The sequence below is a fragment of the Centroberyx gerrardi genome, chromosome 5 (genome assembly GCF_048128805.1).
Source record: "Centroberyx gerrardi isolate f3 chromosome 5, fCenGer3.hap1.cur.20231027, whole genome shotgun sequence".
NCBI lineage: Eukaryota > Metazoa > Chordata > Actinopteri > Beryciformes > Berycidae > Centroberyx > Centroberyx gerrardi.
In genome coordinates, this window is record NC_136001.1 from 11,700,808 (window position 1) to 11,728,742 (window position 27,935).

At 42.0% G+C, this 27,935-nt stretch overlaps 1 protein-coding gene across 1 annotated transcript; it reads right to left on the reverse strand.

The window, feature by feature from the left end:
- Positions 1-224: 224 nt before the first annotated feature.
- Positions 225-27,899, reverse strand: pacsin1b (protein kinase C and casein kinase substrate in neurons 1b). Its single transcript, XM_071903901.2, has 10 exons — positions 27,820-27,899; positions 8,531-8,656; positions 5,461-5,617; positions 4,645-4,880; positions 3,994-4,149; positions 3,223-3,398; positions 2,975-3,095; positions 2,583-2,707; positions 1,258-1,454; positions 225-641 (listed from the first exon to the last, which is right to left on the reverse strand). The coding sequence occupies exons 2-10, from the start codon at positions 8,588-8,590 to the stop codon at positions 532-534; spliced, it is 1,338 nt and encodes a 445-aa protein (XP_071760002.1). The 5' UTR covers positions 8,591-8,656; positions 27,820-27,899; the 3' UTR covers positions 225-531.
- Positions 27,900-27,935: the final 36 nt, after the last annotated feature.

Here is a 27,935-nt window from a genome sequence, read left to right on the forward strand (position 1 = left end):
AATGCATTTATGCTCAACATGTAAGTATTTCACAAAGAAAGGGAAACCCAACACTGTATTCAATGCAAAAAAGACTGTACAAGCATCCAGACTGTAAAAAAAGAAAACATCATCAAAATATATACATGGAATGCACAATGCATAGCTCATTCTTGCTATCCAGGCACAACTTACTATACCATATCAATGTTATTATGGGAGAATACACTGTATGGCATATCAGCTTCATAACTGAAATTACACACAAAATATACTAAAATGTTTTCCTTCAGTTGCAGGATGTTGTAGTATTGATGCGGTATTTGCACATGGTTTTGAGATGATGTGGTCCCAAACCCAAAATACAGACTGACATGTTATTTCACTGTGGTCTTCTCTGATGGGTTATGAACAAGTGCTGAGATGAAGACAGCTCAATGTGCCTGACAGGAAGGGGAAGCTTTGCTCTGAAGTCTCTGGCAATGTGCAGTATGACTGGACGGTTCAGTCTGGGTTAGCCCTCCAATGAGGCAGCGTTCTCAGTACAAACAGCTAGATAGGCTCCACATAATTGGCTGGGTAAAGACCCAGCTGGCCGCTGTCCAGACGGCCTTTACACCAGCCCTGCTCGTCCTCCTCCTCCAGCTTGGTCAGCTCGTCCCCTGTAGCAAAGGGAGGAGACACAAAATAGTAGCAAGGTGAGAAAATCACATCTCAAAACACTCAAATCATTTCATTTTATTGGTAGTTAAATGTCTTGTTTTTTACATTTACTATGTACTTTCTACTGTTTATTAACTGTATCTACTATTTACTCATGCATTTTGGTTATTCTGTTTTGTAAAGCGCTTTCAAAATATGTTTTTAGAAAAGCTGCTACATAAATAAAGATTATTATTATTATGTGAAACAAAACATAACTACTGTAATACAGTGTAGATCCTGGCATGGACTCTGTAGCTGCCAACAAGAACAATATCTCTGTGCATGGACACTATGTACCCAGCTTGAGAGAACAATACACCAGCAGGAATGTCACACATGCATGATCAAAGTACTTGACAAACGAACATTAATCATTAGCGGAATGGATGCTGGCATGATAAGGCAAATGCCACTGTTGGGCGTATTTGACACTGTTGTCCAGAGCGACCAATAATGACTGAGCTGGTGAGGGTTCAGTGTCTTGGTCAAGGAGACTTGGCAGGACACAAGGCCTTTTGATGGACACACTGACTGTTGCAGGGATCAAACCTGTGACCTAGGCATCACACTCACCTGCTTTGAAGCTGAGCTCGTCCTGCTCTTGGCCGTCGTAGTCGTACAGCGCTCTCACCCTCACACCTTTCCCCACGTCCTCGTCGAAGGGGTTGGTTCCTCCGTTGGTGTCGTTGCCTGAGTTGGGGGCCGTCTGGTCCTCGTCTGACCATTCTGTGGAGGCTGTGAAGGCTTGGTTCTTCTCATAGCTGCTGACACTGAGGAGGAAACATCCAGCAGCACATTAACACTCAGCAACACATCGCCCATGTTTACAGAAAACTAACATGACTAGATATTCCTGCTATTCCTACTCCTACATCTACTACTACTCCTACTGCCACTACTGTTACTACTATTATTGCTACTACTATTACTGCTACTACTACTATGACCATTTCTACTACTACTAATACTACTACTGCTATTATTACTATTACTTCTACCACTGCTACTGCTACTACTATTACGACTACTACTACTACCACTACTACTGTTACTACTACTACTACTACTGTTACTACTACTACTGCTACTATTACTATTAGTTCTATTGCAGCTACTGCTACTACTATTACTACTACTACTACCACCACCACTACTGCTACTATTACTATTACTACTACAACTACTACTACTATTCATATTACTTCTACTACTACTACTACTACTACTACTACTACTATCATACCACTAATAATAATAATTCATTTGTGGAACATTTTTCAAAAGTTACATACATAGTGAGGTATTATGCAATTTCAATCAGGAAGACTACTTATCATTCATTCATTCATGCTTTCTCTTTTCCCGATCAGAGTTGGTGAACACTTTCCCTCTTTTTCCAGAGAACCAATCAGAGTTAGCCGTCACTTCCCTCTCTTTTTCAAAGAGCCAATCATCTAAGTGACGGGAGTATATACATGTCACCTTCTATGCTATTGCCCTTCTCTCAGCTGTCTCTGCTGCTGTCATTCCAGTCGCTGTGCTTACCTTCGTCCCTCCACCACCCCATCACCACCAATGTCCAGGCTCCAGAGGAACTCCCCGGGGGGACATCCTAATTCCTACGTCTATCCCGGATGTACTCCTAACTTCACGAATGGGAGGAGTTCCTCCATGGAGCTTACGCCAAAGTTTACATCTTGTTTCATGTTATGAATAAAGTTTTTCATTCGAGCATTCATCCTAGTCTCTCCTGATTGAAATGCTATCAAGAAATAAATAAATAGTGATCAGACCCCTTTAAATGCAGGAAGACATCAATTGGCACATATCCTAATAGAAACTACTCTGATTATCAGTATTTTGAGTGTGGCAGGGTGTTGATCAGTGTTCATCCTTACCTTCCCCGGTCTCCAGCCTGAGCATGGTCTACTGCTTGAGTGACATTAGTCAGCATGACTCCATCATTGGCCTTCTTTGCCTTTTCTCTCTTACTGATGCTATGGGAAAGATCTGGGTTGTACTCCTGCAGAACAGGGGACAAAAATGTGTTAATTAATTAACTTGTTGATTTTTTGCTGCACGATACACTGTCCTATCCCAAGTCTCACCCAACGTAAAAATATTGCAACTGATTTTTATAAGATATTTTTTCGTAGTGACTTTCTTGACTAAAATTTACAAATGAATTTGTCTCAGTTATGCAGTATGTTTCACAGTATATGCAACAATAGTACATGCGTCATTTTGTGAATTGCTGCTGCTTATTATGACACTGATAGTGTGTCTATACCTCAAACTGTGGCCAGTTCATATGCATGCCGGGGCCATGGTTGTTGCTGAACCACTTCAGATCTTCCTGTGGGCTGGCTGATGTGATGACGTGTTCAAGATCTCCGTACACCGTGGCATAACTGTGGAAAGACAGCAAGGATTTACAGTATGGGTAATGATCAGGTGGGGACTGGCAGTGAGTGTGTGTGTGCATTTACATGAGCAGGCAAGCACATGCAGATGTGATTTTTTTTAAATGTCCTACACCTTTGGTCCTCTGTGAGGTTGAGGTGGCGTTTGACGTCCAACAGCACCTCCCTGAGGAAGCTCAGCCTCCTCTCTTCAAACTGCTGGCACTGGTCAAACACCTGCTCCATGTTCTCCATGTACTGTGGGGTGCACTTACTCAGCTCATCCAGAGCCTTCTCATACTTTTCCTTGGCCTAGGTTGGTACAAAGACACAAACAACACACTCTTAATGCCTTGACAAACATGATGTCTATGTGATAGCTTACTAATGTGGTGATTAGATAAATGAGGAATAATTAATGTTACAGTGAGGCATTTTCAGTGCATATATGGCTGTTTTCAGTTTTATGGTCAGCTGAATGTGAATCCTATTAACCTTGGTTAAAGGACAATAAATTTGTATTCCAGCACGAGAAAGAAGAATGTCTTAAGAGGGTGAAGGCCAAGGCAGTCAAGTCATCAAAAAAGGCTTGGGGGACCAGAGTCCACTTTACCACAGACTAGCTAATGCTGATGGAGGGAGGGAGGGACATAAGAGCAGAGAGGGGGTGGGCGGGCCATGCAGTCACACATTAACCATGCTACACTGCCTTCAGCTACGTTGCCTTCACAACACTCGGCACGGAGAATCCAGCTCCGCAGTCTGCATCTTAAAATAGCCTGGGAGTTGATTTGATTTCCTCTTGGCTTGATTGCAGTGAATGGCTCTTGCATATTGATGATCCCACAGCCTGTGTAATCATGACGGGTGTCCCCCTGGTCAGAGCTGCAGGGTCCGATGTGCTCACCTTCTGTGAATCCTGTTTGCACTTGTCAACTTTCTCGTGGAGCTTCTTCTGCTGGTCAGCTGTGACAGACGCCTCTCCCTTGCTGTTGGCCTCTCTGGTGGACGCCAACTTCTCCTCTTTGCACGCTATGTGGTAGGACTTCTTGGCAGCCTCAAGCTGAGGGGCGAGATGATAAGAATAAATTCAAATCCATGGAAGAAAACCTCTTTTCATTGATGATACTTGTTGGGTGAATCAAATGAGAAATGCACACAAGCGTTATTTACTGACCATAAACAAAGCTGGCCTTTTTAGAATGTTTTATATTCTATAAAATTATTAAATGATTAATGATTGGAACAGGAAATACTACATGATTACAATTTTCTCAGAAAATCTTAAGTTGATCATATAGGATTCCTGTTAATTGTAGAAAAATGTTGCATTTTATTTTAGGTATTTTTGCCGATGCTCTTATCCAGAGTGACTTAAAATGAGTGCAAAGGTAGGAGTTCAGTGTCTTTCTTAAGGACACTGCAGCACATGGCTGTTGGTAGATACATCAGTTGTTGTGAGGATTGAATATGTAACTTCCTGGTTACAGAACAGTCTCTCTAACAACTAGACCCTGTTGCCTATGGACAGCTTGTTAAAAAAGTGCCCACCCCTCACCTCTTTTAGCTTTTTGGCCCATGGTTTCTGGGCCTTCTTGAAGCCCTCGTCCGCCTCTTTGGTTTCCTTGAATCCTCCCATCATCTGTTTGTGGTAGGAGTCTTTCTGCCAGTTCTTCACCTTCTCAAAGTCCTCGTTGATCAGGTTGTTCCTCACTTCCTGGTGAAGCTCGCTCACCTTCTCTGCCTCCGTCATCACCGCTGTCCAGGCCCGCTCGACTGTGCCGTACTGGGGACCTGATGGTGGGATGGAGGGAGAGAAAGACACTGATGCACGAACATATCAAGTTAAGTGATTTTATCTTGTACCCAGACTTATCAAGCTCATTTTAGGATTTTTTTAAGTGAAATCATCTTCCTGCTCTGGCAGATAATTTTACCGGTTTCAACAAATCTGGCTTTTTTTCAGGACAATGGAACTTGTTTCAGGACATTTACTTGGTAAAAGTGAAATTGTCTTGGAGAAAGTTTCAAGATTTTCTTCATTGTTTTATGATGATTTCCTGAAAGAAGTCATATTGGCATGTATCAAGTGAAATTTATTGAAACCAGCAAGATTATCTGCCTGTGCAGTGAGATAATTTGACTAAAAATATCATGATTTAAGTTTGATAGATTTGGAAACAAGATAACATCAATTGAATTTTGTAGTGTAGACAGTAGACTCTACATTCAGCATTCTGTCACTATGCCCATTCAGGCAGCATTGAATACAGTCTGGATGCAGCTGTAGAGAGGGATGGTGAGAAACATGCACAAAGATTTTATGAAAAAACACATGCAGACTTTCACAATATGAGTGTGTAACACAGCTTACCTTTTTCTACCAGCTGTCTCCATCTCTTGGACCAGTCGGTCAGCTGCTGTGCGTACGCTTTCTCGATTTTGGCACGTTCCTGGATACAGTTCATCAGGTCATTGCAGAGCCTGTGGCCATCGTCGATCCGCTTCACTGTACGTTTGTAGTTCCCCACCTTTCACAGAAACAATGGGTCAGGGTACATTAATTAGATTCACTATTAATTAGATCAGTGGTTCTCAACCTGGGGGTCAGGACCCCCAAGGGGGTCACAAGATTTCCCCTCGGGGATCAATAAAGTATTTCTGATTCTGATTCTGATTTCTGAAGATAATTTGGGGGGGTCGCAAGATGACTTATGAAAAAAAAAGTATACATTTATTTGTATAGTAGAAATATGTCTATTTTTTCAGATTTTTCTCAAATCTTTGCTTTTCTCTTGCGAAATACTGAGTAGTTTTCAGCCTCTTGGCCTCCTCTGATAATTAATCAAATGAAACAACCTGAAAAGGGAAAATCAGGGTCACAAGCCAAAAAGGTTGAGAACCTCTGAGTTAGATCACCACTTATGTCTACTCAAATCAAAGGAACTGCACTTAAAGCTACACTAGGCAACTTCACATGGTGGCAGCTTCAAATGGCAGCAACAAGGTAACGGTTTGAAATAATTTGATCTTCAATACCCAGAAATCTTGTAATGTCAGTAAACTGTACACAGCATACTCATGTTTACCAACCTGGTTTGTCTGTGATCACTTTATACCAAATGAAACCAAAGGGACGAGAGAGGCAAAATAACTAACTGTTGGTGAGTCCAGCTTTCTCTGGACGGAGAGTTCGCTTACAGCTGCTTAGGTGACAGTTTTGCTTTATTTGCTGTGGGTGTGTCACTTGCTGTGGGTGGCTAAGTGTGTATACCTGACATCACAATTAAATTTAGAATTAATCTACAGTGTCTCAATTAGGGGGGATGGGACGCTCTTCTCTGTTGCAGACCCACTTTGTGATTTAGGATTATAAGACTTTTTTTTTTTTAACAGAAATCTTGCCATCGCCACCTTTAAAAATCTAAAAGATGCAGAAATGTACAGGTGTCAGCTGGTTTCATGTCGGCATAAAAATATCTGCTATGCTAATAAATTAAACAATAACAAAAAAGGGACAATATTTTATGATTGATTGTCATGGATGACATACTGCAATAGAGATATTTCATTATAATCTTGACAAGACTTTAAGAATGTGCCGCTGCCGTCCTAATGATCAAGCAGTGAGGTGCCACCTTAAAAGGGAACTCTGCTCTCAGCCTGCAGGGATGTGGACCTGATGCATCGATTAGGCAGGAGGGAACAGCAGGGAAGGGGCTTGTGCTGATGCACATGGAGTTATGTAATGGAAGTGGGGGTGTGTTAATGTCAGATAATTTACGACTCTCCATGGACACAGGAGCAGCAACCTCCTAGAGAGCTGTATAAAATGATAGCTTTGCCCAGAGACAGAGCCACAGAGAGACAAAGAGAGAGAGAGAGAGACAAAGAGAGAGAGAGAGAGAGAGGGGGAGACTCAAATCCCTTATTCCTTACTGCATCAATTTCACACCTTTGTGACAGAGAAAAAGGGACTGCATTACACCTTGCATCTCTAGCATTCTGCTGAATGCGTAATAGATGGTTACCTATACTTCACCCTGAAAATGACACTCGACAAATCTTGAATGTCTACTAAATGGAAACCTCCCCGGGACAAACGACTGTATTTTACACCAGCCCTCTGCCTCAGCAGCCAGCCGAGTCAGCTATCAGCAGGCAGCACTGCAGCAGCCACTACTGTAATGCAGCGAGTGACTGTGATGTAGTGACTGTGTGCTGAAAGCAGGCACCTTCGCTGGTCCGGCTGCTTCCTAAACGCCCTGCCTGGCTGATGAGACATGATGAGGATAAAGTGCAGCTAAGTGCGAGTGGCAATGGAGCATAAACCCTGAACCCATGAAATGACAACGCTTCTTTTCTCTCTAAAAGATCCACTGAGCTTCCTTCAGCCCATCCATCATGCAGTCCTTTCACTGGTGAAAACCAGAAGCAGGGAAGGTACTGTATGTCTGCACTCTAGGCTGCACTTTCATCTTTTGACAGTTATCTGCTAACTGATTGCAAGCTGCAGCATCAATGGTGTCATAGCAATAGCCTGAACATACAGCAATATTAGCATGATATATGATAATATTGCTAACAATCAATGTTCTGGGAAATTTAAGTTGAGGCAAACCTTTTCTTTGTGACAAGCTGCCAACCTATGGCGATCAGTGTCAGCAATTACCAGCTCTCATACATAATGAATGGACTTCTGGTAACTTGTTGCTCAAATTACTTGGCATGTGGGTGCTTGGTAAAGGTTGTGAGGTGACCTCATGGGAGAAACCCAGCACAACATGTTTTCATCCACATTAACCATCAGAAAGAGTACTTGCAAATACTTGGTTTAAACTTGGTACTAAATGGTTTGTTTTAACCTACTTAGGTGTCAGATTGTAGTGCTTGCAACATAGGACAGTACAAGGAGTGCCAGAAATGTTAAACAATCACAGTAAAGCCCTATAAAATCTATGTATCATTCTTGTATGTGATTGACAACTTGCTTGACATGATCTGGACGTACCTGATGTGGTTAATCCCACCTATCTGGTACTCCAAGCAACTACTATTTGGCACAACTATGGGCCCAGTACAACTTGCAACTACTATTTGACATCCGTCTGCCTGTCATCCCTGTTTTTAAACACATGAGCTAAAAAGCAAGGTGACACAAGCCAGGGAATCACTGTAAGAATCCTTAATATAGGAGTCCCTTGGAAACCCATACGGTGCAGCTGTCATGCAGTAATTGGAAACACACAGCAAAATGCTTTTAATAAGATGGAGAGCCTAATTATGCACTACTGTTAAGAAAACCAGTAAAACAACTTCATCTTCAAAGGCCAGGTCATTCAGTCTCACCTCCCAGAGCAGCTAGGTTCATTGAGAGTTCATCACTTGGCAGTGTCACCTCCCAGTTACATTTAATCTGTAAAGGCTGTGCCATGCTGTCTCACCTCCCAGAAGCTGTCTGTGGTCTCCTCCTGGCTGGCGGACTCGTCGTAGGCTCCAGACATGGTCCCAGATTTGGCAGAGTGGCTTCAGGCTGTGGCGGTCTGCAGCAGAGTAACGCTCCTCATGCACTGTAGGGGAACACAAGCACAGAGGAGTGTAAACACAGGGACTGTGAGCATCGTGATCACAGGGAGACGTGACAGGCATAATCATTCAGATGAAAATGACATGTTTGGAAGTTATATATCTGGTCATAGGCTGCCAAAATGTAGCTGTAGACGGTTTCTCTGGCTGTATTCACTAAAATAACATGGATGCCATCTGCTTTTAACACTAAACAGCATGATGTAATGATGCTGATATTCAATACAAGCCTTTACATTTGTTAGTTTGAATACTTATATGGTTTAAGCCCATTACCCTACAGATTAAGTGCTGCTTTTTGTGGCTCCTGTCACCAGAACATTGTGGTCTTAATATAGATGTCAACAGATGTTTTGCTCATGCTCTCATAATACCAACAAATGTTGTGCCATGGTTTTCAAAGTGGATGCAAGATACTTATGTAACCAGAAAAAGGCACAACAAATGAGGAGTTTATACAACATGTTTACAAAATGATTGACCACACAATTATGGTACCTTTTAAAGGATAGCAGGTAACTTGAATCCTTGGTTGACAAAGTAATTTTTATAGGCCATTTCTTTTAAAGATATTGAATGATGAACATCAGGTAGTCATTTTTCTCCCAAAATGGACATACAGTGTTTAGGAAATTGACTCTTCAAATATAACTAATAGTCCTAAAATTGTAAGAACTATACCAAGCTGCAGAATTTCCAAGTACATATAAGGTGATACAGCTGGGTGAATAATGTAATAAATTCATACTGTAGGTTACATGATCAGATATTACCATCAGAGACAATCAGAAGTGTGCATGAATCTTGCATGTGAGTAAGCTGACCACATCAGTATTTACTTTACACACTCCATTCCTTACACTTGAATCAGATAAGCAGTTACTTATACTGTTTTATAGTGCTACTTGATTTGAGCATATCTGGGTCTGAGTTCATCTCATTGTCAGCCTCTCTAACATTTGAAGTTCCCCAGAGATCGATTCTTTGCCCGATTTGATTTTCATATTATTTGTCGCTTTAGGTGAATGTCCTACCATTGATATGCGGAAATATATTGGTCAAACCCAATAATCTTAATAACCTGATCATTCTTCACGGCTGTATATCTGAAATTATGGATTGGATGTCTCACTTTTCCTCCAGTTTTGTCTTTCCCTTGGTGTCGACTCAAATCAAAAGCTGATGGTGGTTTTACTGTCGTGGCACCCAAACTTTGGAACAGCCTTCCCCAAAATGTCAGATCAGCTGACTCAATATTTATTTTCAAAAGGCAACTAAAAACCCCTCTTTCAAAGGGCTTTTAATTAGCATAATAATGTACTTTTAATTGAAATTTTTGTATATCTTGTCTGTATATTTGCTTGCTGTTTAAATGGTTGTTTGTTTGCTCTATTAAGCACTTTTTAATGCTTTTATTATTATTCTTATTTATTTTTTTTCTTTACTTTACTTACAATCACCCTCATAACCTGACTGCTTCCGGCTATTGTCTCCACTCCCCTGAGATGACTTTGTCATTAGATTTGCTGATGACTGGCAATTAATTTTCGGTGGCACTCACCCAACCTCTGTCACATTACTGTGTTCTAATTGCAGTGTAATCTTCCTCCATCTAATAGCTGTGGCATAGCTAATGATGACACCCGTACTGAAATGAGGGCACAAAATGTCTCCCAATGTGAAAAGAGGACTAAAGGAAAACACAAAGTGCTATCATGTGAGCAATGTGGTCCAGAGGCTCAGGGGCTGCTGTTGTTTTAGTTTGACACTCAGGCAGAGTCTACAGCTGAAACTCCCGCAGAGATGATCAATACAAATGAGAGCCTGGCCGATGCAGGGTTTCTGAGTCAATTCATAAAATCAAAACACTATTTTTATCTATCTATCTATCTATCTATCTATCTATCTATCTATCTATACATCCATATATAGACAGATATAGATATAGACATAGACATAGACATAGACCCATGTTTCTCATAGGGACAGTTAGCAATATTGCCACCTTCAGTGACAGCACAGGGGCCAATTCCAATAAAATCACCTGCCTCCATTACAACTAAAAGTGAATAGTGGCAGATAGGATATTTCTATACTAGATAACGAGCCCAGCAACACACCAGCACCGGTCCCTGGACCTGAAACTGTCGATTAGCAGTTTGCGGGGACTCATCTTGAGAATAAGAGGGCAGCTAATTGACTGCAGACCTTCACGAGCAAAAAGGCACACACAGGCTGAACACGCTAACATTAGCCCAGTGCTGCTGCAGCCTCATCAGCGCCTCGCTGACCTCCGCCGCACGGTTCAGTTCTCAGCCCACACTACACATTCACAAAGACAAATGCACACATACAGTACTCACACATTCTCAGTGGGGATATGACTTATATCAGACGGCACATAGCCTAACTGTGTCCTGCTGAACACAGAGCTGCCAATGAGCATTGAGTTAGAAAGGAAAAGAGTGAAAGAGGAGAGCATGCTGAGATTAAGATGGGTTCTGGGTGGGAGGCAGTTAGCCACTGCCACTGACATGTAGGCCTATGTTTTACAGCGTCATATAATTACAGACTGCCTCTCTGTTTGTTCTTATAATGTCTCATCCTCTGTAATTCCTGAAATAAAAAAAAAAACTCCTTCGACTATATCTATTTAAATTGTATTCAATTCCATTCAATAACGTTAATTGATACATGGATATCCCCTTGAAGTGATGTAGTCGTAAATAAAAAGGTGGGTAAACTATGACAGGTGCTGATTATCATGCGGCATCACAACCACCATTAAACAATAAGCAGTTAGAATCAGAAAAGCATTAATTTATGCTTTTTATACTTGCCAGAGGGGCAAGTGTTTACATGTTCTGAGACTGTAGGATTTTCATTAGGTCCAAATCAAATCAATCAATCAATCAATACTTTATTTGAACTGCCGTGTCTGAAATGCCTGCGGAAGTAACCTTGACAGGTCAGCTGAAGGCCTGTAAGTTACTGCTCCTGCTGCGGCTATCTTTCAGTGGAGTTGCATTGGAAGATTGAATTTTACCATTTCACATTTCTCTACATTTCAAATTGCATGTGGAAGCGTTTGGCTAGCGAGTAGAAAATTAATTTCAAGTTCTCTGGTTTGATGATAAGGCAAGTTGTGTCATTTTACAACATTAGATAGTTTGATTTAGGTTTTGCATATTATTCATTGGATTTCTTCATTGCAAGTGGTCTTAATCCTTTATCAAGGATGCAACATTACAATAGTAGGCCATGCTAAGTGTATGTTAGCAGTAACATTAGTTGTTTAGTTGTAGTAGTGAGCTATTGTTGGTGATTTGAGTTTGTTACATTATTTTCCAGGATGCTCAGAGGTGGCAAGCATGTAACTAGCACTAAGCTAGTTTTCACATGTTCCTATCCTTACATCCATTTGATAGTACTTATAATGATGTACAGTATATTAGGTGGGTTTACCCTCAACTTTATCCCTGCCCTTGAGAGTGGGGCTGTCATTTACAGGTCTGCTCCAAGGACAATGTTAAGATGCTAAATACTGAACAAATATGAAAAAAAGAAAGATTCAAACACAACAATAACACAGTTGTTGCTTTCTACGCAAGCCACAAAGTCTGAACTAATTTTCACTTTAAGTTGCTTATAAACCTAACCCTAACCTCACCACAGATACACCTAACCCTATACTGTATATATGTATCAGATTATATCATATATATTTGTGATCATCCATTTTCAGAGACAGAATGGACTATGGCTGAGCTTGATCAGAAAGTGAAAGAAAGATTTAGTTTAGTTTTGCAATTTCCCCAAGGATAAAACACTGAAGTTCTAAAACACAGAGATAAAAAAAAACAATGATAAACTACAAAAAGAAGAGGAAAGATACATATGTGTGCAGGTGTGATAACAGCTCAAAACAAAAAAACAAAATCCAGATCAAGATGACAAGCAAACACCCAGCTGAATTGGATAACAGAGACTAAATGACAACAAAACACAACAAGGAGGGAATCAGTATTTGGCTATACTCTTCTAGGTGCATTGAAAGGGCAGCTGAGCTAAAAACAGGTTTTTCTTGAGCCTGTATTGGCAAACAGGATATCAATAAATAGATGGTATTGCGATAGAATTAAGTAATGTGTTCTTCTGTGATGTTATATTGATGCCTGGGTCGAGAGGCAGAAAGGTCATTTCTGCTGTAGGGGTTGATAGTAAAACTAGAGTGCTGCTCTTTCTTCTGAGCAGGAAACAACCAATCTAACTCACTGTACACTGCCTTTGCCTCGGGACCTTACACAGTGAAACAGACAACGCTGAAACAATAGAAATGTTGTTCCTTTGTCGCCAATAGATTTCTGCAGCAAGTTAAACATGAAAATCACTTTATTTCACATGGCAAGACAGTTCAAGACACAGTAATAGACCGAGACGTTCCAGCTCAGTAGGGTATCTTTGTGTGGTCCATTCCAGCCGAGGCCACCAGCTGATTAGGGGTTGACGGTTAGAGAGGAGGAAGAGCAGTGCATCCGCCTCACTGTCTCTCTATTAACAAACACCTCACAAAACAAAGCAATGCTGTTGATGAAGGGTGAGGATGTAGGAAACAATAGCGAGAGAGAGAGAGAGAGAGAGAGAGAGAGAGAGAGGGGGGAGAGAGATGTGCTAGGGGGTCAGGGGGAGGGGTGGGAGCTGCATGGGTATTTGGGTCAACCATGGACCAATGGATGGAGCAACACTTTTGACAATGGAGGGGAGAGATGAAGTGGGAGAGGGGAGTGAGGCACTGACTCCAAAATCCAAAATCCAGTTAATCAAGGGAATTTCAACAGCAGTCCAACCTAAAAGCCTCAGTCAAAACGAATGCCTTGGCTTGGCTATAGAGCATGGAGTGTGCATGGAGAACGGGCTGTTTACCATGCTTGGTTAATCCATTAGCTACATGACAAGAGGGGGGCTTTTGTTCAGGATAGCCCTTGCTTAGCTCACAGAGAGGCTAGATAGCGGTGTGTGCAACCCACCTCCCATCACACGCCACTGAAAAGCTCCTTCCACAAAAGTCTTCTTTTAGCAAAGCCAACAAGTAAAGCTGGTGCAACATCTAAAATTCAGATAGAGCAGATCCAATGAGAATGAGACTATATTTCTAAAAGACGGCCAAAAAAGCACACTAGTACCTACCCACACGCAAAAAAAAAACCATTAGCAGCAGCCTCCAAGGTTTAGTCACCATCACACCGCTTAGATTCATTCTTCAGTGATATGAAAGCAGAGCAGAGTTTCAGCCTCTTTTATCAGTGCAACCTGCAGTCTCAACACTAAGATCCACATCCTCACAAACAAGCAATTGAGACTCAAGAGCATCGGGGGATCCCCATCCCTCTTAACCAAGCGCACAGGCTCCAAACCACAACTCCCAGCACAGCAAGCCAGACGCATCAACGGAGAGTATAAAAAACCCCTCCGCTTAACCGAGACAAAGGGCGTCAATGCACCCAGAGAGAGGCAGAGCAACAAAAGCTTACCCCCAGTCCTCCATTAACGTGACGCGGCGGCTAAGGCTACAGCTCGGAGAAAGAGACACGTGGGCTCCTCCAGCACTCAGCCCCTCGCCTCCTCGCCTCCCCTCCCCTCCCCTCCCATCCGATTATTTTTGTTCAGCGCAGCCCACCGCTCTCTCCGACTGACTGAGGGTGCATCAGCACACAGAGCAGGGAACAAGAGCTGGTCACTCTAATCTGTGATCTGAGATCTTCCTGCCTGGAGCGCTGTGTGGGAGCGGTGTGTGTGTGTGTGTGTGTGTGTGTCTTTCTCAATGACCGAGGGATAATCCTGTGGTGTTTTGCTTGAATGGCTCAGACAGAGCAGGAGGCCAGAGAGACAGAGAGGAGGGAGAGAGAAGGAGGGGGTTGGTGGGTGGGATGGTAAACCACAGGGACGGTGGCTGGTGCTTATGTACAGCATTGTGGATACTGTAGCATCTAGTGTGGATATGTTGTGAATCTTGAAGCAAGAGACAACAGGCGTTGATGAAAAGACTGTGGTGGAACGGGTAAAGAATATGAATTGACCTGGTCAGAGGGTAGTAGAAAGGGGAGAGGAAAGAGAGCGAGGGCTTGTAGCTAAGTGGAAGTTGAAGTGGACGTTGTTCAAAAGCTTTTACTGAGTTTCATTCCAAAATGATGTGGGATCCACCAGTGCTACTTTCATGGCAGTTTATTGCTGCCATGAAAGTAGCACTCACTAGGGATTATTACTGACATTATTTGTCATTTCCTTCTGCTAAAATAGATGTTTGGAAACAAATCCGACGCTGAGGCTTTCTACAATAATGGGAGGAGTGGCAGGGGGAGGAAGAGAAGACGGGAGGAGAGCTGTGGGAGGTGGAAGGACAGGAAATGTAGAGGTTTTGGTTCATTAAACAGATTACAAAAGAGGCCTCTGACTGACACTTCTATAGCACTGGAGTGAATGGAGACTCATTATGTCATTACAATACACCACAGATTCGTACTTCCTTTAAAAAACTCCATCAAAGGAAAGGTAGGGTGAGGAAGCACATGGCAGAATTTGAGCATACGAGGCGTGGGAGTTGACCTTAAGCTAGATATAAGATGTTTGGAATATGCATGAGGGCCAGAGAGCAATGCCATGCTCTTGATATGGCAGCCATAAAAGACTAATATTAAACTATTAGTCAATCTATCATAAAATTCCAGAACAAAAGTTAAGATGTGTGTAGCAGCAGTTTAGAATCAGCAAACGACCAAACGCCAAAGCAAGGGTAACTAGCAATTAGCTGACACTCTTACACAGAGCAACTTAATAAATTCCTAAATTCCTAGATCATAAACATTACAAGCAAATAGAAAGAAGCTATTGAGCCGAACTCCTCTGGCTATACTGTTTTTGTCCTTACCACTAAACTAACACATCACTGTTAACTAGTAAGGAAACCATTTGTCCAGCCGTCTCCTTAGTTGACAGCACTATTTGTTAAGGTGCAAAGTCATTCATATTCAAGAGGTGCATTCGAAAAATGAGAAAAACAATATTCTAATAATAATGCTGCCCTCAGATGATGAGGGAGGATGAGGGAGACTTCTGTCACCGTGTCAGCTGGAGCCCAAACACTCCGCCTCCCAGATTGGCATGATGCAGGGCGAGCTGTCAGGGTGAGAGAAGACCCGGCCGACCGCGGAGAGCAGGTGGTTCAGAGCCGATGACTCCGTGTCTCTCTGCTGATTGATCATCTCTGTGTCGAGTGTTCAATTGAGTGGTGACCGGGGCAGGCGGGGTTGGGGCAGACAGGCCAGGAGGATGTAGTGACTGGCGCGGTGGGGATGATGATGACGAGGAGGAGGAAGAGGCCACAGCAGGAGCAACAGTAAAATTCCACTGCAGTGAAAGGACAGGCCCACAGTCCCATATGATGCTACAATATACTGGCGATTATGGAGGACACACACAGATATTAGTGATAAAAAAATACTCTCTAGGATATCTGTCCCTTAGAGTCACAATGACTTTTACGCCTTGTTTTCTAATTCTCCTGATCATATCATACACCTATTTAACAAATTATATATTTAATGATGTATTTTTGTATCCAAATCGCATTACTTTTACTTGGAAAACAGCATATTTGTAGTGGTTACTTCATGCTGCATCAGTAGGCGTACACAAAATTTCCAAACAGCACCATCACAGATTTTGTAAACAATCTCCTCCTCCACCCCTCCCATCATATAAAACTTGCAACTTCACAACTTTAAAAGTGACAACATGGTACTGCTGCAGTGCATTTTGGGTGTTCACCCGCTAAAAACCCTGTTTCCTTCTCCTAAGACATCATGGTTGCATCTCAGTGGCTGGAATTTTATCCTTTTGAAGAATCCATTATTTGTGACAGCTCAAGATTATCCGCAAAGCATTTCACAGTGGATTGCTTCACCAACTACACAGTCTGCACTGGGCTTCACTGCCATGTTGGTTATGGTCCAACCTGCCTTCTTTTGAACAGTTCCTCTCCGTTTCAACCGGAAATCTGTTGAATTATGGAAGGAAGAGACTATCGAAATGCGGTTTCCTTGTGACTCTAACACAAAAATCAATACTATCAGGAAAATATACACTATAGAAAAAGGTGGTTACTGAGTAGCCTATATTCTCTCAAAATGAGTCAAAGATAGCAAGCTGCAAAATGTTCACGCTGACTCTCCAGCCCAGCTTGATACGAAGTGAAATCAGAACAGCAGGCTAATTAAGTTGCACACCCCACACCCCTTGAGAAATTGTACCATTTGGTGAACTTTACTTCAAATGCAGTCTTGTAGAAAAGCGAACTTCTGCACAATTCTCCCTTTTTTGCCTCATGCACTCCTTCTAGAAAGCGCTTGTATGCTTTGGGAATTCCTCCTCTAACTCTCCATGGAAACAGGAGAGAAAATGATTTAAAGCCGGTTCTTCGTACTGAAGTTCTTGGCAAAAAAAGACACTACAAAATAAAACAAAAGCTAATTTAAAAGGTATTCAAATAGGTCACTATTTTCCAGGCAAGTATCAAGCCACAGCAGGGTGGAGCATGGCAAACTGATGTAACCTTGTGAATCTAGTGAAGTCAGACACAAAAAATATATATATATATCTACTTTCTTCTGCTGTGTTGGACACTTGACTAACAATAACAGAATGACATTGATGGCCATTGATCTGAAATGACGTTCTTTATAAGAAATATGTGTTCACACTGTGAATCCCCAATCAAAGTTGGATGTAACTGGCTCAGTCCTAGAAGAATGCCAGGCAGACGTACAGTACATTAACCAGTGGCTGGTTATTGGTGAGGCACTTTGAATAAAACCATAGAAGATATTTTGGGCATTTGATCGCTGGTTCAGGATTGCAGGTTCAATCCCTGGTATCAGCAGAGGCCAAACCCTCCACAGTGTCCTTGAGCCAGGATGCCTAACTTCCATGTATCAACTTGCTGCAAGAACAGACACTGAAATGTAGCTAACATTCGCTAAAATACTGTGAAATAACACAACAGGCAGTTGCTTGCAATCTCTTTGTAGTTGTGTCTATCCTTGTGAAAAGCACTGTAACTTTCATGACAGAGCTACAAAATAAAGACACTGAAACACATGAGTGCACTCCTCTTCAGTGCATCCATCAAAATGTGTTTTGAGATAAAAGACTGCAGGAACAAGAACAACAGGAAAAGACTGCTGACATTTTCCAAAATAGGTGAGAGAAATTAGGCTGCACCTCAGGGAAAAGCAAGCAAGCAGTCTTACATCGTTCTCTGAAAACGTTTGCACCCTGACAAACAGTCAAACAGCAGCTTTCAGTGCTGTTTGAAAAATCAGCTAATTGGACAGAGGTCACTTGATATCCCACTTTACCTAAAACATCTTTGCATAAACACACACACACACACACACACACACACACACACATACACACACTAACACACAGCTACTGTATCTCTCACTAGAGCTGCCCTCTGACTTCTAAGCACAAACACTTACGCTGAGATCTTGGCCACATTCGTCAAGTGCCGCATTTCCCCCCCCCTTTCCCTCAGGACAGACTCTGCTGCTGCCCTCATCAGATTCAGCTCCTATATATAGAGCCAGATTCATCAATTATTCAGATCACTGAGTAAACAGATAGAGGAGATGACCAACCTCACTCACCTGGAGGACTCTTAAGGTTTGATCTAATCCTGTATCACTGTCAAGGTAATTGGATTATAAAACACGTAGATCGATACAAATGTTCACCACTATCTCACTATCCTGAGCAAGCACTTTCTGTGTAGTGTGTTTCACACCTTGAGCACAGCTGGGTGTTTGCATCCAGGAGGCCTGTGTCACAAAACTCAATGCCAGCAGCTAATCTCAACAGCAAAGAACATAAACTGCAGTGTGTATAGCAAACTATAAACTCTAGATCAATGTCCGAAGGCTTCATCTAAAATGTTATCTTATCACTGACCTCAATGCACTGGACTCCAGCTTTCACAAACAGTAATATTAGCACTAATGGTCGCTCTCCTAACAATTACAGGATGTACCCAACCCTGCAAAGCAATGTGGATACCCAGCCCACTTCTAGACCACAGGCTAGATATTTACATTTAGTGGCTTGGGGAAATGGGATTCAAACTCAAAAGGTTGCCTGTTTTAATCCCCAGACCACCTAGAAAAAAAATCGGATGGGGAAAGTGAATCGGTAAAGCTCTCCCTTCTCTCAGTAACTGTATGAATGCAAAGCAAGGCATTGCTGAAAAAGCGGATGCATGCTCTGCAAAATTTACCTGGTTAAATAAATATGAAAAAAAAGGCACTGACAACAAGCGCAGCAGTAGAATAAGCTCAAATTCATGTAACACCAACATTTCAGGCAGCCAACAATGAGTGCAAGGGTCAGAACCACAGCAGCCAGACAGTGGAATACCTGAAACTCATTCCTGTTTCCCTAGAATATTCATGTATCATCAATAATAGAGACGTTCAGGGTACAGAAATAAAAGCCAAGCAGAGACTTTTTAAAGTGTCCAGCTCATTTTTAGCAGCCAAGCCTTTATACAGTACAATCAATGTCCAATTGATTAAAGCGGGCAAAAGGTGAGCAGCTCAGGTCGCTGACTTGGAGGCCAATTATCCACAGAGGAAACAGATCTGCGTTCCTCAGATGATCAAGCCGGAATAAACAACTACAACTAACAATGGAAAACTAATGAGTGTAGGAGAGAGGGATCAAAGAGCCGGGGGTCTATTTATAGAGCATGAATGAGAACATAAAGAACAGAGGAAGCTAGCCATTACAGGGTTGACCATAATATCGCATGTAAATTAATCTGCATATCTATTTGCTTAGCAAACATACAGAGGGCAAGGTAATTTTTCTATGATGGCATACATCAGTTTGCCATGCACGCATTCAGAAGAATTCAAGTGTGTTATTTCAATTAGACAGAGCAAGAATCAAGGTCAAACTTGCAAACTTTGCATAACAAAAGAAAAAAACCCTCATTCATCAGAATCAGAATTCGAAACGGGTTCGCAAGGAATCTGACCTGGTAACTGCTGCTGACACATTACAAGACAGTTACCATGTAGGAAATAGGTGGGAAAACCCTTTGGAAGAAGCTCACAACTACAAATTCAGGTTATATACTGTACAACTCTCAAGCCTAAAACGTAAACATTCAGCTGTGTCATTACAGATTAATGCAGTTACTGAACCTGGTCCCTCCTCTCTGCGGCCGCTAAGTCCTTGGCAGCGTCACTCCGAGCAATTTCTGACAGGAGAACGACAGGAGAACCGTCACAAGACAGAGAGTCAAAGAGCGTTACTGTTCACCTGCCACCATGACACATCCTGGGGCCCACCACACCTGTTCTGCACGCACACACACACACAAGCAATCAACACATGCACAAAAATAAGTGTACACATATACACATGAATGCATGCCCCACACACACACACAAACACTGGGAGACTGAACTTTGAAAGAAGACACATTAGGCCATCAATAATTAGCCAGCTGTTAGGGAGGGTGGAGACTGAGGCTTCACCCTTGTTACACACATTCCTTAGAGAGAGAGAGAGAGAGAGAGAGAGAGAGAGAGAGAGAGAGAGAGAGAGAGAGTTATATGTATGAATGTACGTGTGAAAAGCTTTGGTTTTAATGTCTAATATTAGATTTTGCTGATTTATTTTTCAGTGGGGGGGGCAGTGGGGGGTCTGACAAAACAACACACACACACACACACACACACACACACGCACACACACATACACAGTGATACATGGCAGGGGATGGGATTCATTTTCTGAAATGTTGGTTAATTGATGATTCATTTCTCGTTACATGAAACTGAAACTACATTAAACTGTCATGCCAATAAATAACACTGAATTGAAATGAAATTGAATGAAATTGAATTGAATTGAGAGAGACAGAGAAACAGAGTTAAGCATCAAAAACAGAGGAAGACAGACAGAGAGGACAGTGAAAGTGGAGACAGACACGGAGGTGGGTAGATAAGGGTGGCTCTCTGGAAGACAGACAAGGATGAGTCAGCCTCAGCAAAGTGTATGAAAGGGCATCGGGTCAGCTGTGCCTCCAATCGATCAATACAGATTTGCCGATGTAAGATCAGACTAGACCCAATAGTCTGTGTCCCTTTCGATTGAGGGAGACGTATGAGCCACAACGTGTCGATAATAAAAAAAATGATTGTGAATAAATGAATAAATAAGTGCACTTTCATCAAGAATATACAGTGGCATCCTCAAAAAACTGTCACAGAAACAAACGCAGAATGAGTGCATACAGACAGTGGTTTGAAATGCTTAATTTGATTAAAAATATACAGAACTCATTGTCATTTAGTGTGCACTGCTTGGAGCAACAGGGTTCAGCACAGACGGGTGTGTCTCAGCGGAGAGCATTTCTGCAGTCCTCTGATAATGAACAGAGAAGCCTAGCGGGGGTGGAATACCTCCCAACCATCAAATAATTGCTCCACATTGGAGCAGACAGCAGTCCTATTCCATTGATCATACAAGCACTACGTCAGACACACACACTCCCTTTGGAGATAAACTACGGAGAGGATGATGACCTCCGGGGATGCTGATCGTGGTTGTCTCCTGAAATCCTCCAGGACTTGAAAATCTCAAACAAAAGGCAGTTGTCTTTCCTTACAGACAGATGCTCATCTCCCCAGTATGTGCCATCTGTGTATTATCCAATCATGTGCTCCCTGTGGGGTTCACTCCATTTGACCTCAGTGTTATGTCCCATTATTGCAGGAAGTAATTTACGACCACAGTGCGGCCAGTAGAAACGAAGGGGCTGCAGGTCTGCTCAAATAGAAAACACACTCTTATAATTGATTCTGTTTCCCCCTCTGATTTTCTGACGACATCCTTTTTCGTTGTTATGGTGGGATATTTTAGTAGGAAATGAAGCAGAGCCAGACATAGTTGGAGGGTCAACTCACTTTCATTTCAATCAACAGAGGCTTCTCTGTTGCGTCGCAAATCTCCTAGCCTATGTCTGGTGCCATCTTAGAGGTCACAACGGAGAATTGGCTGCTTGCTAACAAAGCTAATTATATTACAGAAAAACTGACATATCAGAAAGATACAAGTAATGGGTGTAGATACAGTTATGGCTCAAAGTGAATGGTCTAGTTTGGGAAGTGTCAGCTCAGTTAACCTAAATAAAGTTGGTTTTGAGCTTTGTTAGCTCGCAAGGTAGCCAGCATTGCTAACTTAGCAAAGCCACTATCATTGTTAATATGTAATTACTAGCGACTACTAGGTACTAGCCAGCTAACATTAGCTACTGTGCAAATGAGATGTGTTAACAAGACTGATAGTAAGCTGACGATGCTATAGTTAGCTAGCTTGCTGACTATCTAAACACAATTATGATGTATCATGATGATGACGTCTCCAGCTTAAAACAGCACAGACATTAACCAGGTCTATTCAATTCTACTGAGGAATCTAAAAAAATGTTAAACTTATTTTTTCTTATAAGTTTGTGTGTCCTCTCTTGAGTGAAAATGAATGCTCTATCATTAACCAGTAGCAGTTTCACTTCACATTTAGAATTGATTGAATTGAGGAATGAGGGAATCAACCCCAACCCTGACACATACTGGATATTTTGCCATCAGAACTCTGTCAAATGCGATATCATGCTGACTGTGACTGGGGGGAAGAAGCATGAAGCAAAGAGAAATGTAGTGAGGGCAAGGTGCGAAATTGGTATGCAAGGACGTGGAGTAACATTTGGCATTCTGTGCAGAGCCAATTTCTCATACAAGGTTAAAAAAATTCAATCGATGCTCAAGTGTAGAGGCCCCTCTGTGTTCTCCATTCCTGTTTGTTTTTAATCAATAACCTTTTTTTTTTTTTTTCCCATTGCCCGGTGTATAGTTGGGAGAGTGGACAGGGCATTTATTGAAGCCCCCTAGCTCAGCTGCTACAATCAAAGTGCACTCACACACTCGGCCCGGGGCGGAGGAATGCTATGAGTGGGCAAGCATCTGAGACACCAATGCCAAGTGGGCGAGGTGTAAGTGACTCATTCAAAAACATTGCAGCTGCTAACAGCTACGAGACACACACTCACACACACACACACACACACACACACACACACACACACACAAACAGCCTCTGTTGATGCTCTCATGAATGAGCGCTCATCTGGCTGTGAGAACTGTGATCCATTGAGAGGAAACACCATCAGTGATGCAGTCGGATGAGTGCAAAGTCATCACAGCAAAGTGGAAACTCAGAATCACAAAAAGGCTTAAGATATCGTCTACCAAACAGCCTTTCCCGGTCGAAAACGACTGCTGTTTCTCCATCGCAACACCTATACGCACACATAAACACACATCAACCTGCATGCACATACTCACACATGAGCAAACACACACACATGCACAAACACACACACAAATACATCTATACACACGCATACATACACAGTTACACACATTCACAGACAATCATACTCACGTCCACACTCGTCTGGTCAGCCTATGGAGACCCCGTTTTTAACAGTCGCCATGGCAACATCAAGCACTCCTTCTACCTCCTCCTTCCGACTCCAAAGCACTTCACTGACACTATAAATCTGAGAAGCGCTGTGCCTCAGAGGAGCAGGGAAAACCTGCAGCCTGCAACCTCTAACAGCCTCTCCCTGTTCCTCTTCCTCTGCTAGGTGGGTTTTAGATTTTATTCCTTTTAAACCTGAAATGCCTCGGAGATACTAAGGCTAAATCTATTAAGCTCCGGAAAGTGGAAATGTACCGTTTCTCTCTTCTAGTCTAGTCTAGTCTAGTTATATATCCCTTTATCACAGTCAAGTCTCAAAGGGCTTTACATACCATCATATACATGTCATATACCATACTACATCATATAGCCTATACATACTACATATACTGTATATACACATCATATACATCCTATACTAGGTCATATACATACTTCATATACATCATTTTACTGCATCATATACACACTATACATCCTATACATCTTATACCATACTACACACAAACACACTCACACCTATGTCCAATTTACAGTCTTCAATTCACCTGGCCTGCATGTCTTTGTATCTCACATGCTGCAGATTCACAAAGACTTATTCCACATCATTTGCCTAACTACACCCTCACTTTTATCACAGTCTTGTAAGGTCGACTTACATTACTCTGTGCTATTTGTACTTCTTGTCCTTAACAGGGTGAGGGGACGTTGACTCCAGCAAGGCATAAGACTGCTTCGTACAAACTTACCAAAACATTTGAAGCTGCCATGCAATGCAATATTAGGTAAAAGTATTACAATTATCAGAAAACCAACAGTTAAAGAGTGGAAGAGAGATATTTATACATTTGAAAAACACTGACGTCTACTCAGGCAAAATTATTGCTGGCATGAAAGTTAAAGACCTTTGTTTACTAAATATTATGTTGTAAAATTGACAACATCTGTGGTTTTGAAATGTTGGCTGATGAATAACGGGTAGCAAAGTATGTATAAATCTTGGGAATGAACTGGACCCAGTGCAGCCTCCATTCTTGACATATCTGCAGAAGTATTCACCATCTGCCGGGGATCTGGATGCCCTATAGGGAGAACGGTTCAGTTCCTGCCCAGCAGTGGCTGCTGCGCTGCCAGCAGGATTCTGCTGATTCAGAATCCATAGGCCCACTGCAGACTCAGACCGTATAGACAAAAGGGGGAATTTCTGATCAGTGACTGGGAGGATGTTTATAAAACAGCTCATGCATAATATAAAACTCAAGACAGGGCACTTTGCCGTACTTGTATACATGCTTTGCCTTTCCTGATTGATTTAGTGAATCAGGTTGCCGTAAAAAAACAAAACAAAAAAACAGCGGGACTGCTTTGGGACTGTTCCCTGAGGACCCTTACAGTTCCACCTACACTATATAGATGCTGTGTTATTATTTATATATGTTATATATGGAAAAGAATATGGAGGAAATTTGAAAACCGAAAAAAATGATTGTTTGTAAGATCATGAAGACCCTGGACAATACAAGGTCACATATTGAAAAATGAGCAGTAAGTTTAACATTTGTAACATCACACATTCAGACTCATCATGCCCCCTCTTTTTCCAGCTCAGAGCCACCTGTCGTCTCCCTAAAAATCCACCTGATGTGTCTTCCTCCGACTCCATCAGTGGCTGCTCTTTTAGTGAAGATGATAAGAAACAAAAAGAGATCAATGATGATTTCTTCTCTGCCAAGCGTCTGCCCTTTCTTCATCAAACAAGGGTGCCGAGGCATACAGCCAGGCAATGCAACAAAATGTGATTATTCTTTTTGTTGCATTGAAAATACTGGCACCGAATTTGGTATCAAGGTCTAATGACTGTCATCTGCGTTTTGTTATCATCTCACCATCTCTCCAAAAGGCTACACAGTTTGGAGAAGAATCACTACCTGAAGTTAATTATTATGTATCTCTAAAGTTTGCTCTGTAAAAGTGTTATCATTTTGTCAACCAAGGACTTTAATTACCTACTATTCTTTAAAAAGTAGCACATTTTTGCTATCAATCATTTTGTAAGTAAAACTATCACTTCTTAAAATGGTGGATATCTCATTCTGTCACTCTTCAATTCATCAATCGCAAAACCAACTACGCCAACCAACTGGCACATGATGATGATAGCTCTACCTGCTCTCTCTACGTGTGACATCAGCTGGACAGAAATGACGGAAAAATGCAAACCCTGGGCCTTTAAGGACATGCAGCCTGCCTCTCTCCCATGATCCCCTGTGAGGATCCTATCACAGGCTCCAATTACTTTACAGTTCAGGCCAAAGCCCTGCTCCCTGCAGCGCCGGGCGGCCTGGGCGCTCTGCTGCCCGTAGGAGGAAGCATTAAGGGGATCCGTTCCATTCAGCGGTGTAAATCATCCGCTTGGGCATGAGTGTTTGTCTGTAGGCAGCACACAGCCTTGATGAGATAGACTCAATCCACTCATCCCAGTCAGACCTTGCAGGGCAGCAATAAGCAACTTTGAGCACGTCATAAAATATGAATGAAACGGTGTGTTAGTGTAGTGGTGATTCTTAGAGGAATAGAAATAATACGGCACTCGCATTGCTAACAACAACCACCAAACTGCAAATACCAAGGGGAAGTTTGTGGAAACTGTGTCACTTTGTCTCTGAAGCTCAGGGTCACTTCAGTCATTTCCCAGGTTACAGAGGCAAAAAGGACTAACAGAAAAGAATGAGCTAACTTAATTGTTTTCTCTGGATCATGTAATTTTGGGCAGGGATCGTGAGCAGCAGATGTGACACGCCAAGCTTCTAAGTACAAATGAAAATGGCAGGCAAACAGTGGCGTCTATCCCCACTGGGAATAACACGGTCAAATCTATATTTATTTATAGAGAGAGAGAAAAAAAGCTACTAAGGATGTAGTCTAATTAATTAAATTAGGAATGACGCCTCATCTGTCATCTCGCCAATGCAATGGAGAGGGGTTGAACTGGGATCTCCAAATCAAATGAGTGGCCCTAATTTGTCACATGAATTAATCCAATTAGGTACTCACTCAGATAAGGGCACTTAAACATGTGTACAGAGACACACACACAAATCCATCCACACCTCCTTCTCTCTCTCTCTCTCTCTCTCTCTCTCTCTGTTTCCAAACGACCATTAGCTATGCCATTTCCCCGAAACAATACACTGAATTTTTCGGTGCTTGATCACAAGATTATGACTCCAAAGCAAATATTCAACCTACTTATGCTTGAATGGCCCTCAAAAATCTATCTAGCATGATAATAAAGTTGATAAAAAAAGGAATTAAATTGTATTCCTCCTCTTGTTCATGGGAGGAAAGCAATCCACTTGTTTGTATTCCTCTGCAACGCTTCCTTCCTGCATCAAAACGACTCCCTTGCAAAACACAGCCGCATGTTTGTTTAGACCTTGTTATGGCAAGTTGATGAGTTTGGTTATTAGAAATGAGATGATTTCTTCATTACAAACAGCAGCAGAGGAGGCAGAGGATTGCTGTTCAGCTTCTGTACTCCAAATGCAAAGGCAATACTAATGTTGAGCGAGAACGAAAAAGCTTCTGAGACAAAAGGTTTCTCCTAAAAACATGTCACTGGCATAAAGTTTACAATGGTTGACAATGTGTTTTATAACAAACAGGTGGAAACTCATTGTAGATTATTCAGCTGCAAGGACTACAGAAAACAAAATGTCTGCAAGAATTGAGGTACATGCATATAAATAAATGGGGTAGTATATCAGCCATAGATCAAACTTTTGCTATAGATGGTGCATAGTCATGATTTATACTGCTGAATATCGACAGCTAACCTCCTCTAGGCATTAGAGGACCAGTCTGCTGTGAGATGCAACAGTCCCTCAGTGCCTGTGATGAGAGAGAGTTCAGAACCGCGGACAGCTCTCTGTCTGCAGCACCTGACAGAAACTCATGACTTGGGTCCCACCAGCTGCTCTACAACAATAAATCAAAGAAATCTGCTCGTCTGGAAGCAAAGGCACTCGTCCCCAGAGAGCAGCTTTCTGGTTAGACACTCACAGTCCTCTGATGCAGCAGGTACAGGCTGCCGAGGGTCCAGTCAGCACTGCAACTCCTCAAATGTTGTCATATAGGCTACTGTAGCCTACCTATTCTTATTTCAAACTAAGCGTATTGTAGGCTATATCCTGACGGTTTGCATAGAGTCTCATTAACATGTCTTCAGTCTGGCAGTGGTTCGAGTTGTATTAGCTACACGTCTCCCACACTTAAGCACAAACAGCAAACAAACTGCAGACTTTATCATGCCAGCAGGTGGGTAATACATTTAAGAGTATGTTAATTCTTCTCAAATTAAATAATTTGTAATGTCATGTTCTTTAATTTGGTTTCACTATCAACAGCACTGGCTGGCAAATACCGATTCTTAACCGAGGAACAGCTAAAGATGTACTCCTAATTTAGAAAAGAAAAAGAAATATAGATAGATAGATAGATCTAGCTATTGATAATGGATATGTGTTAAAGCATGACATACCAAAACGAAAGTAGCATCCAACTTCTTTATAAATGTCAGTATGTTATCATTTTCTTCATAAGCCGGGACCCTTGGCTCCGTTGTATCACCAGCAACTGTGCTGCTGCTGCTGAAAG

Bases quoted from the DNA above. Each gene is read 5' to 3' on its own strand.
- pacsin1b (XM_071903901.2), bottom strand. From the start codon at position 8,590: ATGTCTGGAGCCTACGACGAGTCCGCCAGCCAGGAGGAGACCACAGAC. The intron at 3,399-3,993 runs GTGAGCACATCG...GTACCAACCTAG, and splicing joins GCAAACAGGATTCACAGAAG to GCCAAGGAAAAGTATGAGAA. The intron at 3,096-3,222 runs GTGTAGGACATT...GTCTTTCCACAG, and splicing joins AACCTCACAGAGGACCAAAG to TTATGCCACGGTGTACGGAG.